Consider the following 19,482-nt stretch of genomic DNA (forward strand, 5'->3'; position numbering starts at 1 on the left):
CTCGAGGCAATTCACTAGCAATTTTTAAAATCAAGGTTTCTTTGTGTGTGTGCGTGTGAATGTGTTGGCGTGTGTGCCTGTTTGTGTGTACACCTGTGTATGTGCTGGCGTATGTGCCCGGTCCACGTGTCGAGGCCAGAGGCCATCTCTGAGTGTCAGACCGTCATGTTAAAGCTGGACGCTCTAACCCAATGCAGTTCACAAGAGCATTAACCGACACACGCTGACGGGATCAGCAGGCTGGGCTGCCTTTGCACCAAGCCAAAAGTCAGCAACCATCTGGTGGAGGCAGGGGACCAAGTCATGCAAATTGTCCTCTGATCATCACAGGCTTGCACAGACACACACAGTAAATGGAAAACCTCAATTTACAAAGTGAAGAAGCCCTGGTCGGGAAGGCCAATGGAACTGGGTGAGACAGCAAAAACAATTACAATGGAAAATAGGGGACTCACTGGAGCGTGGGCAGCCCTGCTCTCCTGGGTGAAGCAGCCCTAAGGACTGCAGGTGCAAGCAGTGGATGGGGCTCTGGCAGGCTTTCTGTAACCTAACCAAGGCAGGTATGCAGGGTCCTACTCAATGAAGGACACAGCCGCCTATTAGGAGAAACGCTGTCCTATGGGGTCATTGCGATAGACTCCAATGACTTAACCGTTCTATTAAGACTATGAATCTAATGAGATCACATTTTAAGGCACAGACTTAATGCAAGCATATCACCTAATGGCTCCTTAGAGCAGTCTCTCAGCTCTCTAAGGGACTCTGGCTACTATTTTCTTGCCAACAATTAGACTCAGTATTTTTTCAAGAGATTACATGGCATTTTCTGCCTATTATTTTTCTCCGATTTATTTCATGAACACTAAAGTGAAATTCTCCCACCAATGTACTGGGACAATGGCTGCATTCGCAAATCCATGTCACTTTAAAACCATAACATAATCCAGCAGGAGTGTGGATTAAATGAATACAGAAGGTACAAACAGAAGCCAGGCAAAAGCCGGCGCTCTGTCTCCCTCTGATAGGCCAGGAGGATCAGGGGTGCTTCACACGCCGGCCGCCAGCCTGTCCCAGCCAGCCAGGATTTAGCAGACTCAGCCAGCTCCGAAAACCAACAGTTTGGATTTCACCTTTTAAAAAGGCGAACCAATCTCTCTGAAGTAGCAGGGCTTTTTCAGGGTGTAAAGGGATTTCCTCTAAACCTTCTCTCCACTGTACGAACATCTCTCTTCTCTACAGAGCATAGGACTCTTAGACAACCATAGCAATTTAAATAAACACATGTGTGTTTCAGACCTTCGGTTATTAGGTTAAATTTAACTCATCCAAAACCAGCCTTTGGAGATGGTTAACAATGAGTTTAGCTGTTGTTTCAAGCCCTACAGAGACAACTTTGGGCTTTTTTGGTTTAAAAGAGTCTGATGCATGAAATCCCTACAGATTGATCTCTGAGTCACGGAGGAAGCCAGATATGAAATAAGGAAGTCCATGTCTAAAGAGACAGAGTAGTCTGACTTTCTGAGTTACCTGGCCACTTTCAGAGGCAGAGCCATACTGTCAGGATGACACTGTCATCACGTGGGGCATGCTGGGTAATGAGTTACTCCTTTCCCACCCCCACCGAGAACACCCAATACTGAGGGTTGACCTGCAGGTGAGCCATCACTCCGAAAGCCCTTGGTTTTAAAAATGGGAAATCTTGTCGCCAACATTTCCAAGTCTTTCAGTGCTGGCTTAGTAAATTCCGAATGCACCACTCTGACTTCTCCTCCACATTCCTTGGAGATGGATCAGCAGTGAGGTACCTACCTGAGGGTTCTGACAATGCTCTGCTTGAGGATTCCTTAGAGGGTGTAGGTGCTGAGTTCTCAGTCCTTTCCCCACTAAACATTAACACTTTCAGCCTTGGGGTATGGTGTTGAGGACACAGCTATATACTGTGCACTTTTTGGTTGCCATCAAAGTGTGGCCTGTTGGTGGTGCACCAGGGAGCCTGGCAGACAGGAGCGGAGCTGACCGCTCACTGGCTGGGAGGTTTGCTTTGCTATCTAAGGGAATATAGAACAACTACGGTTAATGTTTAAAACAGCTTAAAATGCCACATAATTCTAAGAACCATGCCTCGTGAAGGCAGAGGCAAGGCCAGTCTTGGTGCACTCCCAGCACAGGTGGAAAACCCACCACATTGATTTTTATGAGGTGATCTGATGAGTTTATTAAGCATGAAAGGCTACAGCATCAGGCATGGATTCACCTCAGCAGCCTACGTCTGAAGAAGCTTTGTGGCACTAAGGGGGTCGAGGGTGCGGCTCTTCAGAATGACTTCATCCTGTACGATGTCAGATGGCCAGCATGGTCAGGTGACCAGCTCCCAAGGCCTTGCCCCAGGGAGGCCACTGTCAGTTGATGGCTGCTGGGGGAGGAAGAGCACCCTAGGCTCCTGCAGACGGATTCTCATCTGGGTGCCACTGACTTTGTACACAGTGGGTTATTTTAAAAGAGGAGGAGGAGAAGGGCATGAGGTTGGGAGGGGTACACTGGGAGATAAGATCAAACACACTGAGTCCATGGAAGAACTCCTCAGAGAATAAGTTTTTAAAATTGGAAACTTCAAAGATACAGAGATTCCAAGAACTACCATGTGAGACCCGTGACTCCATACTCACTTGAATACAACTTGAAATTATAGATACTCACTCCTCCGCTGGCCCCGTGAACCAGAACGCTTTCCCCAGCTCGAGCACGGGCACTGCAGGAAAAGAGCAGAGGCGTCATCATGCTCTCCGTCCAAGAACCAAGAGCTGCCTGCTGTCCCATCATCTGTGAGGAGTGTCTACCCTTGCTTCAGTTAACCCCCGAACAGATGCTGCATCCTAACACAAGCCAAATATCCTCTCACCCCAAGACTCAAATGATGGTCTCCATAGCTGCAATGACACAAACCGTCCATGCAGTACCCACTCAGGATATGCCACTGGGTGTGTCACCTGCCTGGGGCCATGTTGGGTGCGGGGATCACACTATGATGCATAGGCTGCAGTCCTTGTGTGTTGGTGGAACCAGAACTGGAGTCCCTCTTGGCCATTTGTCCCCAGAGTGTCCCCAGGCAGGTTTGCTGCAAATCAGTCATTATCCTGTGGTCCAGGGTTGCCCAGGTAACAGGGTTGCCAGGTAATAGTGGGTGGGGTCCTTCTGACCAGTTCTAATAGTGTGGTCTTTGCCTTTCCATGCCTCTAAACATCAAGTCTGGGAAGTCTGAGTCACCAAGGCCCCTGGGCCACGCCCTAAAATGCCCAGGCTTCTCACTGTGCTGCACTACAGCATTCATAGACCCTGAATGCTAGGAACAGACAGCAGGTCACTCTGGGGAGCATTTTACTGTGATCCAGCTCGTCCCAGGGATACAGTGGATGGCTCATGGGGAGGAAGGGGGCAGTTCACTCTGGAATGAGAATATGCTAGCACCGAGACCCGAGTCCCTGCTCATGGCTTCCCAGTGGCTTCTTTAACATCCTGTCTCCTGCCTACGAATGTTTCCAGAATTACATCTTTACTGTTCTAGGTCTCGTGGCTGGACTTCCTTTGTAAACTCTGAAGCCCATCACCGCCTGGGACTGGAGTCCTTTCCTTCCCTTTACTCGTGTTTGGATATTCACTGTCTCCGTTTATCATTTAAATGCTGTGTGGGGTCTACTCTATCCCTCTCTTCGTCCAACGCATCCCCGTCTCAGTTCTAAACACAGCCATGTCTGGATGATCCTTCAAATTAAAAAAAAGTAAATAAAAACCTCCTCTAGTATTGGGGGTTCTGAAGGAGAACGGGCCACAGCCGCTCATGGATTTGAATTTGTGGTCTCTACTTGGGGGGATTGTTTAGGATTAGGAGGTGTGGCTCTGGTAGAGAAGTGTCACTGAGTGGATGTGACAGTTTTAAAAAAATCCATCTCTCTCTCTGTCTCTCTATCTCTGTCTGTCTCTGTCTGTCTCTGTCTGTCTCTCTCTCTGACTCTCTCTCTCTCTCTCTCTCTCTCTCTCTCTGACTCTCTGACTCTCTCTCTCTCCCTGACTCTGTCTCCTTCCCCTCCACCCTCCCTCCACCCTGCACCCCATGGCTGTGGTTCAGATGTAAGCTCTCAAATACTGCTCCAGCTGCTCCAGACCAGGCCTATGGCCTGCTGCCATGCTCCCACCATAATGGCCACAGCTCGCTCTCTGAAACTGTAAGGCCAATATACACAATATATCCTCTTTCTTTTCTATGTCGCCTAGGTCATGAAGTCCTATCACAGTAATAGAAAAGTAAGACTATGGTGATTTGAATAAGAATGGCCCCCTAGCCAGGTGGTAGTGCACAATCTTTAATCCCAGAACTCAGGAGGCAGAGGCAGGTGGGGCTCTGAGTTTGAGGCCAGTGTGGCCTACAGAGTGAGTTCCAGGACAGACAAGGCTGTACAGAGAAACCTCTCTCAAAAAACCAAAAACAAGAAAAGAATGCTCCCCAGTCCCCAAGCTATGCTTGAAGGCTTAATCCTTAGGGAGAGGCACTGTTTGACAGGATTATACGGATTAGGAGGTGTGGCCTCAGCAGAGGAGGTGTGGCCTCAGCAGAGGAGGTGTGGCCTCAGCAGAGGAGGTGTGGCCTCAGCAGAGGAGGTGTGGCCTCAGCACTGGGTTGGGCATGGAGATTTGAAGAGCCCAAGCCAGACCCAGGCTCATTCTCCCTGCTGTGCATCAGGATGTCACTCTTAGCTGCTTCTTCAGTGTCACATCTGCCTCGTTCTCTGCTATGCTGATAATGGACCAAGCCTCCTAAACTGCAAGCCAGCCCCAATGAAATGCTTTCTCTGTTAAGAGTTGCCATGGTCGTGGCTTCTCTTGACAACAATAAAACTGTGACTAAGACAAAGATACATATTTTCCTCAGAATCTTCTATCTCCTCCCTGACTCGTTTTTTTGAGAAAAATGATCTTCACTCAAGGGACTAATTTCCTCTTTCTTCTCAAATGATCAAACTTCTGTCCCCTCTGTGACTGGCATGACCCGAAATGCTTGGTCACTAACGGCTAGCAGTAAGCAGCCACAGTCCAGTCACTCTGTGTGCCACCTCACCTGTGGAACAGAGCTCGGCAGGCCGTGAAGTACGGGATCCCCAGGGCAGCCCCCTGCCTGAAGTCCAGTGTCTTGGGCAGGGGGTAGGTGGTGTTATCTGCCGAAAGAGCGAATTCTGCGTAGCCACCAGAGACTGTGCTGAAGCAGAAGACCCGGTCACCTTTCTGGAAAAGAGATCAACAAACACATGCAGCAGAGATTCCAACTGTGCCAAGATGGCTGAGACCTGTTACAGTGTCACCTTACAATGAGACACAGTCATTTCAGGATGGCTGCGGCCTTGGCAGTGCCTGCTTACAGTGAGGAAGAATCCTTCCAAGATGGCTGGGCCCTTGGCAGTGCCAGCTTACAGTGAGGAGGAATCCTTCCAAGATGGCTGAGACTTTTACAGTGTCTGCAGTGAGGTACAGTGAGGAGGAATCCTTGGCAGTGCCGGCTCAGTGAGACACAATCATTTCCATGTGAATGTCTCCAGCTCAGTGTCTCACAAGCACAGCTGAAACACTGACTCTCGACACAGGTTTTACCAAGAGGGAACCTTAGACGAGACACTGAAGGAGACGAGGGGACCAGAAGGCACCCCTCAAATGCATGAGGACACTGGAGTCTACGGCAGGTCAGCCGAGCACTACTGAGCTAGAGCTGCTTTCTTCTGTAACATCGCAGTGACCCGGGGAAGGTGTGTGCTCATCCCCGCCACAGAGGTGGGTACCATACTTTCCTCCAGTTAGGCAACGCATTGAAATAGAAAGAGCCAAGCAGAGCCCATCACCTCTCACAGCCAGGCACGCAGCACCCTGCTAATGGCCACCTGCTGGCCCTGGCCATGGACATGCTGGCCATCCGAACACCTGGCCGACATCTTTAGACGAAGATGTATAAGAAAGTAGACATACCACGGAATAAACAAAACACAGAGCAACAATGCCCTCAGTAGACTCAACCTGGCGCCTGGCGCTATGCTAAAAAATTACAAAAATCACCAGCACCATGCTGTAGGATGGGTATGGCAAATTCTTGGAAGGAAACCGAGAGCCAAAAATAAGCATGACCGTTGGACAGTGTTGCCTGCGAATGGCCAAGGAAGACTAAGTTAAGACGAATCCCACTTTTACGCTTGAAAATCGGCCTGATTGATTGCAGCGTAATCCAGACATTAAGAACTCACCAGAAGGAAAACATAATTTTGGAGTTCTGTGGGGATATCATCAATAGCAACACACTGCTCCAGGTCTCAAGCACACGCACCTCTAGGAGGGAGAAAGGAAGACGTTTGACTGCAAAGCAAGTGAACACAGTGAGCAATGCAAGGTGAGAAGTGGAAAGGAAGTGACTCCAGGCTGAGGAAATTAAAGAAGCGTTCGAGGCAGGGCTTGAAGGTCAGGACAAGATCTGAAGAACAGAACTGGTGTGAGGGAACAGTGAAGGAAACCCAGCGGCAGAGGAAGCTGCCAAGAGCAAGTGCTGAGCCAAGGCCAAGCATCTCCTCCTCACGTCAGCCATAGCTCTCGTCTCAAAGGGAGTAGGGTTTATCCTGGAACCACGGCCTGGGTGCAGGGATTTAAGTCAGCTCAAGTGCTGTGCTCCCAAGCGTAAACAGTTTCATGAAGAAAAAGAACAAAGGAAGGAATAAATCAAGGCCCTTCTCAAATGCATTGCTGGGAGCATCGTGATAGGCGGTTATAGCAAAGCAGAGAATTTGCTGCTATAGGCTTCAAATGCTAATGATAAGATGATAACCTTAGCATTAGGGTTGGTGGAACCTTGCGGTCTATGTGTGCAGTCCCAAAGGATTTACCTAAGAGTCACAAAGAGGGATTTAGGTCAAACAGAGAGGTGAGCACCTGAGCAATGGACACTTAGCAGGACCTGAAGACAAGGAGCTGCAAAGGTTAATGTGGGGTAGGGGGTTATTTTCTGGAAACTTCAGTGTATACGGCAATAGTAGGTAGGTATCGTACATGCAGCACACAGTAGTTGGAAGGAAGTAGCAGAAACAGCACAGACACAGACACACAGCCCTGGGAGAGCAGAGAGTGTTCAGAGAAGAACAGTTCAGTACTGAAGACAACAGCAGCAGAGGAGTAGGAGACGAGAGTGAAAGGAGCGGCAAGGGTCCCACCTCACAGCCGTGGGCACCTCATCAGTGCCAAAGCCACACGCAATAGATGTGGGAGTGAAAAGCTTTCCAGAGTTGGCACCCGGGGAGCAGGAGAGAAGGTAGTATATGTCGACAGACTCCAGGTCACGGGGTTACTTCAATAGGTGAGATGACCTGAACTAAGCCACAGGCAGTGGCCACAAGAAGACAATAGGGAGAAAGATGTCAGATGGACTGAGATGAGCCTCAAACAGCAGGTGTCACTCAGGTGGTCGGACCTCAGTGGGCACAGGTGATCTCAGGTTTTGATAGACTGAGGAAGGGCCTCTTAGGGTGTGAATGTAAGTTTTATTCACCTGAGGTAATTTCCGGCTGCTAACCCAGGCCTAGTCCTGGAAGCTTCTACCCTCAGTAAAATCTGTCTAGGGCTAGAATGTTTCCAGTCTCTGAGACTTATTGTTCAATAAGCTCACCCTTTCTAGTTCGTTCTGATTCTGGCTGGCTGGTCAACTCAGCTAGCAAACGCCTCTCCTTGCTGACTGATTTAAACATGCTTCCTTCAGCTCCTGACTGAATCGCTCTGCTTGGCCTCATTCTAACTTTGGCAATCCATTCTAATCTTCTGGCTTCTTCTCATGCTCTGACTTCTTCTGTCTTCACCTGGGTCTAGCTTGGTTTTTGTCTCTGAAATCTGTCTCTATACAACTCGATAGATAGATAGATAGATAGATAGATAGATAGATAGATAGATAGATAGATAGATAGATAGATAGGTAGATCGATCGATCGATCTGTGTGTGTGTGTGTGTGTGTGTGTGTGTGTGTGTATGTGTGTGTATGCACACACGCACGCATGCTACTCTCTCTTACGTTACCTTCCTCTCCTCTCGGTTCTCATTAGAGTTGGGCATATCCTATTCTGTTAAATCTTTCTGATTCATTACTTTGCCACGCAATTAGACAACACTTTCAAACATGGGTGCTTCCTTCTGCAAACTACCTTCATTGTTTGGGATTAAATGTGTGTACTTAGGTATCTGTATCCCAGCCAGGGAGATTAAAGGAGTGTGCTAAGGGCATGTCTGTGTTCCAGCCAGAGTGACCATGTTGCTGGATTAAAATCCTTCTATACTGAGGACTGACCAGCGGGACACAGCCCTTCCCCAAGAGAAGAGTCTGTAGTGCTGGACTGACCTTGCACCTGCCCTGTCTAGGGAGGGGACAGCTAGATGCACAGGACAACTAAGCCCTGGAGAAGCCACTACTATGACATACGAACTGGACTTTGATGTGAGCATGTTGCACACAGTACCAGGTCTTAGTTGAATATTCTAAGCCTGAGACATTGGGTATGAGAAAGGAAAGGAGGTTGCCTGTGGCTGTGGGTTACTGTGAAATGCAGTAGGACTAATACAGAAAGCAGAGGTCTGGATGGGACTGCGGTCTTGAGGCAACAGGATTGGGACAGCGTCCCAAGAACAAGGATGAAAACAAAGGATGTCCAGAGGAAGGACGGCAGGACAGGATGCCTGGAGGAAGGACAGCAGGACAGGATGCCAGAGGAAGGACGGCAGGACAGATGGCGCAGCAGAAACCAAAGAGAACGTTGGATTATGGTTTTGTTCTTGTCCAAGAAATATAAGTGACTGAGAGTGCCAAATGTCACCATGAAGTTAAGAAAGATAATAACACAGAAGAGTTCACTCCGGGGTCTAGAGACCATCGGTGGCCTTAGCGTAAAACGACTTAGAGATGCCGTGGGGTAGAAGCGTTAAGCCTGAGAAGCAGGAATCCGTCCACTGCGCAGGGGACATTAAGTTTCCCTAAGTCAGCCCGGTTAGGTAAATACGGTGCCAAGGTTAAACAGGCTGAGAAATTAAGAAGAAAGAGGGTTATAAATACACTACAAAGGTATTTCCATGCCAGCCACGGCTTCTGGCAGAACTGTAAGGAGCCAGATCATGGCCCTGATCTCGGCTCCAAAACTGCACAGTGACTTGGCCTATGCGTGTGTTTTATCGTCCTCCAAAACACTTAACCTTTCCTGTATTTTGTGAAAGGGAATTAAAACCTTCTGTCTGTGCAGGACAAAAGCCATCCATCTGTCATCCCCTATTCGTTTCCTTCACTCACATGTTCCTATTAGACCAGATGGACCACAGTTTTCTTTCAGACTTCGAGTCCCCCAAGTAGCAGAAAATGTGCAGTGAGTACCCCTGAGAGCCTTTAAAGCTATAATCAAGTTTCAGAAGGATGCTACTCAGTCAAAATGGAAATAACTAAAGATGGAATACCTTGAAAGCAGACACACCATCTCCAACAGATTCTATGATCCCAGCCACATCGCTGCCTGGAGTGTAGGGTAAGGAAGGCTTCCGACTGTAGGTCCCGGAGCGAATGTATGTCTCTACGGGGTTGACGCCGCAGGCGTGGACTTTGATTAGGACCTGTAATGACAACACTCGTCAGTTTATCCAGGTAACTGAGGCATTGCCTTACAGTAGTGCTGTGTGGAAAACGATGGAGCTGGAGAAACCAAGACAATAAAGAAAGTCCAAGCCAGCCCCTGCCCTGTATTCTAAGTCTGCAGCAGGAAGTGAGGTAGACTAGCTCGAATGCCACATTCAAACCTTCGGGAAAACTATAGATATAAAGAGGTGTGTTCATCAGCCACTTCCCCTTCTTCTGAGGTAAGTGGGAGGACCTTTATTCCCTGGTAGCTTTTACATCGACTTGGCGTGCTCTGCAGCCACCTGAAAGCAAAGAACTTAGAAGTTGCTTCAGGCTGCAGGAAAGGGGGGGTTCTTAAATAGTGATGCACAGTGGTCCAGTGGCCCAGTCCATTGTGGGTGGTGCCACCCCTGGGCAGGTGGTCCTTGGTTCTATAAAAAAGCAGGGTGAACAAGCCAGAAAGAGCAAGCCAGTGGGCAGCACTCCTCCATGGCTTCTGCATCAGCTCTTGACCGAGGTTTCTGAACTACATGAGTCCCTGTTCTGACTGCTTTAGAGGATGAACTGTGAGTGAAATAAACATTTTCCTCCCGCCAGAGACCAACCAGTTCTGGAGCGCCTTAACAGAGGGGAAAGAGCATAAGCAGGGACAAGGCTAAGTCTTGGGAGGGATTGAGATTGCTTTCTATTGTAGCCTTTACCCAGCTTGACTTTAGGTGGCTCTGAGGCCAGAAGCTGCAGGCTCTGGGTCTATTGACACCTATTGCTTAACAGCAGGGCCTGAAATAAATAGTTCCTTTGTTCTTTTCTCCACAGGTCCTCTGAGAGTTTATTGTCAGCTGGAGAAAGTTGCTCTTGGAGGAAGTAAAAAGGGAGAAACTTTTAAAAATGATTCTAATCCTGATTTCTAAGGGAAAGTGAAAGTAGGAAATCCGGTCAGACTTTATGCTCTCTTAATGTCTGAGTTACTCTGCTCTGCTGCTGCCGCATTCCCCTTGATCTTGCTCTCTCCTGCTCTTAAGGTCCTAGTCTTTTGTACCTTTTCTAGGAAAACAGAGCACATGGTTTTCCCAAACATTCCCCACCCCTACCCTTTTATAAAAGTTCAAACATAAATTCAAATCATAAGTTGAATATGAAGTTTACAAGAGAGTTTACATGTGTTTCCATTAAGACTAGTTATCCAGCTAGACATCCATTACTGTCCCCAGTTCAACTGGCTCGTTGAGAGTCTAAAACTATAATTTTTGTGTCTAAGTTAGCATTGAAGTTTTGTATAGATAAATGCAGTCAATATTTTTATCTTTTGTTCTTGTACTTACAATAAATCTTTAGTTCCCTTTTATGTTAGTTCCCTATTAGTTCCTATTATTTCAAAACCTCTTGGAATGTGCTCTAAGTTGTAAATGCCTGCTTTCTATCTCAGAAGCAATTAGCTTGAAGACTGGCAGAGTCCTCATGTTTAATAATAGAGAGGATCCAATAGCAGCCCTATTATAAATGGTTTATTAACTACTAGTATAATTTTAGGAATTCTTATAGACTCATAGGAATTAAGAAACCATCTCTTTGTCTGTATAGCATGACAATGATCTGCAAAAATCTGCCCAACAGAGTGGGCTAATGCCCGGGGATTATATATTAGTTTAATTAATAATAACAGGAACAGCATATCAATAACAGGATCAAATCCTGAAAAATGTTGCCCCTTTGGCCTTGCCTGGAAGGGCTCATCCATTTTGGAATTCATTCTGGTAGTTCCTCAGAAAGTTTGAAAGAGTTCTCCCTGAAGATCCAGCTATACCACTCCTGGGGATAAACCCAAATATGCTCCTTTTTTTTTTTTTTCTTTTTGAAGTTTTTAAGGTTTTTAAGTTTTACATAGACTTTGGATTTTTTTTTAAAGAAACTGGGGCTGGAGAGATGGCTCAGCGGTTAAGAGCACTGACTGCTCTTCCAGAGGTCCTGAGTTCAATTCCCAGCAACCACATCACAACCATCTGTAATGGTACTCGATGCCCTCTTCTGGTGTGTCTGAAGACAGCTACAGTGTACTCATGTAAATAAAATAAAATAAATCTTTTAAAAAAAGAAAAAGAAAAGAGCTAAGCCAGCACCCTGTAAGGACAAAGCCTGTTCAGCTTAAGCACCAAGGTTGTGAAACCCGATGGCGCGAAGTCGGACGAGTTCGAGTCTAGCATCTCTCAGGCGCTACTGGAGCTGGAGATGAACTCGGATCTCAAGGCGCAGCTGCGGGAACTCAGCCACTGTGGCAGAGGGAATGGAAGCCGGTGGTGGTCGGCTTCTTCAGCTGAAATCTTTCCGGAAAATCCAAGTCCGGCTAGTTCATGAACTGGAGAAAGAGTTCAGTGGGAAGCCTGTAGCCTTCACTGCTCAGAGGAGGATTCTGCCCGAGCCAACCCGGAAAAGTCGAACGAAAAGTAAGCAAAAGCGCCCCAGAAGCCGCACCCTGACATCAGCGCGCGACGCCATCCTTGAGGACTTGGTCTTCCTGAGTGGAATTGTGGGTAAGAGGTTCCCTGTGAAACTGGACGGCAGCTGACTTGTAAAAATTCATTTAGACACAGCACAGCAGAACGACGTGGAGCACAAGGTCAAAACTTTTTCTGGTCTTTTTCTTTTTCAAGAAACTCATGGGCAAGGATGTTTAACTTTGATTTCCCAGAGTTTCAGTTGTAAAGAAAGTGACTGAAAAAAGTGTTATTCATAGTAAAAAAAAAAAAAATAAGAGACTGAATTTTAAAGCGTTTGAATTTTTAAAGACTGTAGGACTTTTTAAGTTTGCGAAATATTTCATGATGTGATGTTGACAGCAATTTGTGATCTTGGGGATGAACAAGAAAGGCTGTGGCTTAACAGTCAGGTGTCTGTGTGTCAAGTTGAGTTATGCTGGCTAATCCTTTATCAACTTGACTAAGCTATAGTCATCTGAGAGGAGGGGACCTCAATTGAGAAAATGCACAAACAAGATAGGACTGATAGGCAGGCCTTAGTTAGTGATTGAAGTGTGAGGACCCAGCCCACTGTGGGTCACCCCTAGACTGGTGGTTGGTCCTGGGTGCTGTAAGAAAGCAGGCTGGGCAAGCAGTGAGGAGCAAGCCAGTGAGCAGCACCCCTCCCCCACCTCTGCCTCAGCTCCTGTCTTCTGGTTCCTGTTCCATTTGAGTTCCTGCTCAATGGGGAGCTGGTTGGGACTGTTTTTAGGTAAAAGAAATATGTACAAAGATGGAATGGGGGTCTCTTGGGGAAACTGGATAACTTAAGATTGTTAAAATCTACTGGGAGGGTGATAAGAAATGAACCTGGAAAGATGAGATATGAAGGAAATGAAGAAAAAATTCTTATGAGGCTTGAGAAGGATATTAGACTGGGGGTATGGAGTGTGCCTTACTAAGTGTATACAACTTGAGTCAAAAGATATTGATTAAAATCACTAGAGGCAATTAAATTCCACAGCCGAATTCCCTTTAGTGTAATCTGGCAAGGCAATAGTGCAGAGGGGAAATCACTTTCCTACCCTGTGAAAAGTAAAAACCAGGAGGTTCCTGAGAGGGGAACTTACTCAGAACTCCCATGACGCCACTGAGACACTGTTATTATGCTACAGAGCTGATTATCCACACCAGGAACTTGGTAGCTAGAAGTTGTTCCTTTTCAAGTGTCTCCTTCACTAAGTATCATGTGTGTTATTTTGTCAGGGTTCACAGACAGGTAAACACTGCCCTGTCTCAGTATCTGTAGCTCACTGTGCACCTGCTCTGGTCAGCCATTGCAATAATTGTATCCACCTGATGGCTCTGTGGAGCAGGAACGACCACATCGGACTGGAGCTTCAGCACTTCCGGTCCACCAAATTCAAACACTCGAATAGCCCTCATCAACTTCTGTCCAGTTGCCATGGTGATCTAGAGTCCAAGACAAATTAATATATTATCATATTGTATTTAGGCTATCACTGTTTTTTTTTCTCTCCCCCAGAGAGGAAACAGATCAAATAATTTTTCAAACAACAGTTTAAGCCGGGAGCTTCCCACTGATCTCATTTGATTCGTGAGGACCTTTCATCTTAAAAAACCCTTCAGCTACAAAGCAAAATACTCCATACAACTTCCTGTGGGATTCACTGCCTTCAACAGGGGAGTCAAACATGCAAATAATATAAGAAATATTCAAGTTAATAAAAAAAAAAAAGAAAGAAAGTAACTGAGACAAACTGGAAAAAAAAAAACAAAAAAAAAACAAAAAAACATCTGGACCAACACAGGACACCACATGGATGTTTCCTTCGCTATAAGCTTGGGTTGCGGTGCCTTAGAAATTTTATGAACTAACATTAGATTTGGGGATCTTTAGTCAGCTTATGAAGTGTTGCAAACATAACAGAGAAACAAGGAATAAACACATTTATGCCTAGCTTTAACAAGTTAATCTTTTAATAACCAAAAGCATTATGGATATAATTGAAGCCCATTGCACTCATCCTCCAAACTACCTCTGGGCATCACTTACAAGAATCGATTAGTATCATAAATTCAATGCTAGTAATTGGCCAGCGTGTTTATATGCATTTAGGAGCAATGTGTGCAATTATTTTGTATATGTACTAACTTTATTTAGGTTAAATTGTACTGATTTGTGGTATTTCCCTTTTTCCTCTTAGTACTAAGCTTTTAGAATTTATTGGGTTATGGAAACAGACCTCCTGCAGGTTTTAATACATTTGTTTATATGTGTGTGCATGCGTGTGTGAACAACCAGGAGTTAGGTGGGTCCCAGGGACCAAACTGAGGTGGCCAGGTTTGGTGGCAAGTGCGGTTACCTGTCGAACCATCTCACAGTCCCTCTGTAGTTCATTGTAACAAAAGCAGAAAGAAAATTGGAAGTTAAAAAATAATGGACTCGTTTACACATAACAACGGCCCGGCTAACTTTCCTGTAGTCCTTTTATTATTAAAAGGAAGGTAAAAGTTAGTTAAAAGCAAACTCTAAGGAAGGCAAAGTTCGCTGGCAAGTGGAATTATTAACTGGAGACAGCACAGTGACGGTGTGATGAACCGGTGTTAGCTGTATGTCCATAGCTGTAACCACGGCTATCGTAATTTAATTAAATCAAATCAAATGGTTAGGTTCTGCTGCTACCTAGGAGGGTTCTGAGACACGAAACTCAAAACCTGAGAAGGACAGTTTTTATCCAGACCAGACAACCAGTCAGGCATTACTAATGTCCCCATGTCCTTATACGGTCTCAGCAACAAACCAAAGTACAACTCCCCAGAGGCTGTCCGGCTTACAGCGCATGGGTGAGGGGTTACTTGCTTCCCTGTGGCTGGATACATGGAAACCCTCTCCTCTTCTAAATACCCCAGCACCTTCTGGAACAAAGAGGCCAAGTGCAAGGAGGGCAGAGCTGCCCACAGTCAGCCTAAGGTACAGGAGGGGAGTGGCTGCAATATCAAGTGAAGGTGCAAGTGAGGGACGTCAGCAGTCAACAACCGTCATCTCCAGGGTCTGAGGGTCTATTGTGAGTCATCACAGCTTTCTGCAGGTTACAGCTGTGATGCTCAGAGAACAGCACTAGAAATAATAAATCACGGTGCTAAACCCAGAAACTGTAAAAGCTGCTATGAACTGTACACATACATGTACATACACATACACACACACATGAGCTGTTATGAACTGTACACACACACACGAGCTGCTATGAACTGTACACACACACACACACACATGAGCTGTTATGAACTGTACACACACACACGAGCTGCTATGAACTGTACACACACACACACACACACACACACACACACACACACACACACACGAGATATTTAACTCTTCATTTCTTTTTTTCTTTGTTTTCTTGCATTGCTGTGCTGAATCGAGCACGTAGGCCCCTTAGCATGCTAAGCATCTACGACATCTTGACTTGGGCTCTTTTAAGACAGGGTCTGGCTATGCAGATCAAGGTGGCCTTGAACACACTGTGAACCGAATTCTGACCTCCAACTCACAATGAAGCAGCCTCTGCGCCTTTGATGCTGTGATCATAGGCATGCACTACCTCACTCTGGTTTTTTCCACTTTCTGTTTCTGTTTACTGCCTCCTTATCTATTTACCGTACATATCTGTCTGTCCAGCGGACATTGTCATTAGCCTCAAAAGATTACTGAAATCATAAAATCAATGCTGTTCTAAAGCAGGGCCTGTACGTTGTTGCTAACTCATTTATTTTTCTTATGTTCTGAAGGGGGTGCAGAAAAAGAGAAGGGAGAGAGGGGAAGAAGGGTGAGACTTCTCTTCACTCTGTTCTGGGCCTAGGAGATCAGCTCTCCAGCCCCCTAATCCCCAACACACAAACACACACACACACACACACACACACACACACACACACACACACACACACACACACACACACACACACACACACACACACACACACACACAGGCTTTATCATGATACTGCAAAGAAGGGTCCCGACCATGGCGGTCACCCTTGGCTTCTCTTCATCTAATTCCCCACGGAGCCTTTGCATTCTGACTGCTCCAGCCTGCACTCATTACCTCTGTACTCAATCGCAGTATCATCGCCTGCTTCATAACACTGGCGCTGTATCAAAGGGAGTCTGCGGGGGGGGGGGGGGCAGCCCCAGCCTTTGGGGGTTTGGAGCTGAGGGAGAACACACGGAGTTGGACTGGACGAAAGCCAAAAGCCTGATGATCTCCGGCCTTGTGACTCTACCTGTACTGAGGGCTAGAAGCTGAGAGTTTCTGGAAACTTCACACTCTCTTGCTTATTCTGTGGCTGAAAACCACTGGCTTCTGCCAGGAACCATCTAGGAGAAGCTAAAAACTAGCAGCTGATCTTCCTGAGATGCTGCCACCATAGACTGTAAAGCCGTGATGGATTCACTCCTTTAGGCAAGGCCGAGATTACATTTGAGGAAAGATTCCTGCTATCAATACGCTTGCCTGTTATTATTAAATATATATAACAATCACTAGGTATTAGCTTATCTTTTTTTTTTTTTTTGGTTCTTTTTTTTTTTTTCGGAGCTGGGGACCGAACCCAGGGCCTTGCGCTTCCTAGGTAAGCGCCTACCGCTGAGCTAAATCCCCAGCCCCTAGCTTATCTTTTGAGCCGACTTCTGCAGATCAGCGAAGATGTAGTGTCTTGTAGTGATGCTATATAGACAAGCAGATGATTCCTTAATTCTTAATGATGATCCTATAAGAATTCCTAAAATTATATTAGTAATTATTAAGATCTTTCTTAATAGGACTGCTACTAAGCCCTTTCTGATATCAAAACTTCGGTTAGAACTCTGCCACTCTTCAAGTTAATTGCTTTTGAGATAGAAAGCAGGCATTTACAACTTAGAGCACATTCCAAGAGGTTGTGAAACAATCAAAGGGTCATAAAAAGGGAACCAATGATTTATTATAGGTGGACAGAAGATAACATATTGACTGGGTTTATCTATACAAAACCTCAGTGATAACTTAGTTATGGTCTTTAACTCCCCATGAACCTGTAGAGCTAGGACAGATAATGTTTAGCCAGATAATTACTCTTAATGGCTATGTATGTAAACATTCTCTGTTGTAAACTTGTTGTTCAATTTATTATTTGAATCTATGTTTGAACTTCTAATGAACTTTTATTATTTATTTTTTTTTTTTAAAGAGACGCTTGGAATGACCATGTGATCAATTCTCCTAGAAAATGCACAAAAGACTAGGAAAGATTACATTGTAGCGAGAGCAAGGCCATTGTTACATCAGAGCAGGAGGAGAGAGCAAGATTAGGAGATCTTTCAGAGAAAACTTCTTTGAAAAAGGTTTTAGAGAGCAAGAGAAGAACTTTTAGAGAGAACCTAGAAATACAGGCTAAAATCACTTGTCAAAGCTGTCCGCTTTTCTTCCTGAGACTTCAACTAGCAGAGTTAGAGCAGGGGTTCCTGCAGAGAGAGGACAAAGGCTGCTTCACTTAATCCCCTGCTGTGCTAAAGGCCAAAGACTTGAAGTTTTCAGGCCTCAGAAGAACTCAGACTGGCAGGTCAGCTACCATAGGAAAGGGACTTAGACTTGGGATAGGTAAACATTTTATTATAATAAAGGCTACCCTAAATAACTTGCAAGACCAAGTCTTGTCCCCATGGACACTCTTCCCTCTCAGATACCTTCAAGAGAGAACCAGAAAGGAGCTGGTCTCCAATGGGCTTCTTTTCTCTTTAACTCTGCACTGGTGAAACTTAACCCTTTGTGCTTAAATAAGTGCTCAGAAACTTATCCGTTTGTTGTTGTTCTGGGCTTAAACAAACGCTAAGAAAACAACTCTTCTTAATATTCTGTACTTTAATAAGCGTGGAGAACTCTCTACTCAGTTTCTGGTGGATTAATGCATGCTGTCCATTAATTAAGTTCAGATTTAAGTAAAAGGATTTATTGTTAGAGCTCCTTCTGCTGAAGAGTCAGCCAGGAGCCTCTTGCTGGCCAGGTGAGAGGCTTGAAGCTTGTTAACTCTTTTTGAACCAGAGAGAAGAAAAGGAAAGGAGTCCCTCACACAGACAGCACACACACCCAGCACACACACCAGGAAACATGTGTGCTGTGCCACCTCTCAGCCTATTTATACTTTTAGACAAAAAGTTCTCTAAGAGAGAATTACCTCATAGACAAAATGTCACATAAAAGGGGAACTATGGAAAGGTATCAGAAACAATTTCAAGCAGTGTTTCAAACTGTAAGCTCTTAGGTTCAAAGCATCAGTTTTCTCATGCCCTTGCCTTTTCATAGTGCACACCTGTGGCTTCATCCTGAGTGTTTTTCCTTGAGCACAAATTTGTCCCAAGCCTATTTCTCTTTTTAGTGTAATTATGAAAGCACATTGTATTTCTTATTATGAGGCTTTTATTATTTGAGGAGTGGGCCCATGCTATTCTTGATTCTAACTTTATTACATCTTCCTAGCAAAACAACTAAAACCATCTTAAAACTTTCTTCCTAAAATGATTTGAATCAAATCAGGAATTCTATGAAATCATCAATTCATTTCAATGACATTAATCCATGAAAGTTTGTCTTTATGTTGATCTGTAGAAAATCTGCTCGATAGGGTGGGCTGATGCCCCGCAGTCCTTAGATTAGGACAGGAAAGGCACATCAGCTGCAGAAGCAACCCTGAGGTGAAGTCTCTTGGGATCTTGCCTTTCAGAGCTCACCCATCGCAAGCCTCCAGGAAGGTCACCTGCTAGCCTCTCTCGGCCTTTCCTAGAGGGCTCCTGACAGGAATCCCAAGAATAAAATAACATGATTGATATACTAATAGCAATTATGAAAACCCTTAAGCCTTCATAATATCCTACTTTTCCTTAAAAGTCTAGTTTTTAAATCTCCACTCATTTAATTATCCTCACAATAGATAAAAGTGAAAGGTTGCTGAAACAGTTACCTTATGCAGAGCTAAAAAGCCAAGTTTCCTTTTATGAATCGGAAGACATTAGAAGAGGTTCAGAAACCCTGGCAGAGGTCACAGAGGTCACAGCAGGGTTAGAACCCAAGTTCAGTGCCTTAAATGTTGGCTGATTTTGTTTTCCTCAGCTTATAATCTTACAACTTCATTTTTGGAAATGTTGGCCTAGATTGTCCATCTCTCTGAACTGAATTCTGGAATGTATGAGAAACTGGGTATGAAATGTCACCAAGCCACAGGCTGTGGTACATATTTTCTAATTAAGACGTCTACTTGGGTATTCTTCAAATGCCTATAAATTGGGAAATAGAATCACAAGA

At 45.4% G+C, this 19,482-nt stretch overlaps 1 protein-coding gene and 1 pseudogene across 1 annotated transcript in view; one reads left to right on the forward strand and one right to left on the reverse strand.

Moving 5' to 3' along the window:
* The window catches only part of Cryz (crystallin zeta), a 28,141-nt gene that overhangs the window by 6,718 nt on the left and 1,941 nt on the right, over positions 1-19,482 (reverse strand). Inside the window, exons 2-5 of the mRNA XM_032897123.1 lie at positions 13,472-13,588; positions 9,506-9,658; positions 5,111-5,274; positions 2,698-2,749 (exon numbers count right to left, since the gene is read on the reverse strand). Of these exons, the coding sequence (XP_032753014.1) occupies positions 2,698-2,749; positions 5,111-5,274; positions 9,506-9,658; positions 13,472-13,582 (480 nt within the window). The 5' untranslated portion in view covers positions 13,583-13,588. The remainder of the gene's footprint in view (positions 1-2,697; positions 2,750-5,110; positions 5,275-9,505; positions 9,659-13,471; positions 13,589-19,482) is intronic.
* LOC116895157 lies at positions 9,732-12,362 on the forward strand (annotated as a pseudogene).

This window comes from Rattus rattus, chromosome 3 (assembly GCF_011064425.1).
Source record: "Rattus rattus isolate New Zealand chromosome 3, Rrattus_CSIRO_v1, whole genome shotgun sequence".
In the NCBI taxonomy this organism is placed as follows: Eukaryota; Metazoa; Chordata; class Mammalia; order Rodentia; family Muridae; genus Rattus; species Rattus rattus.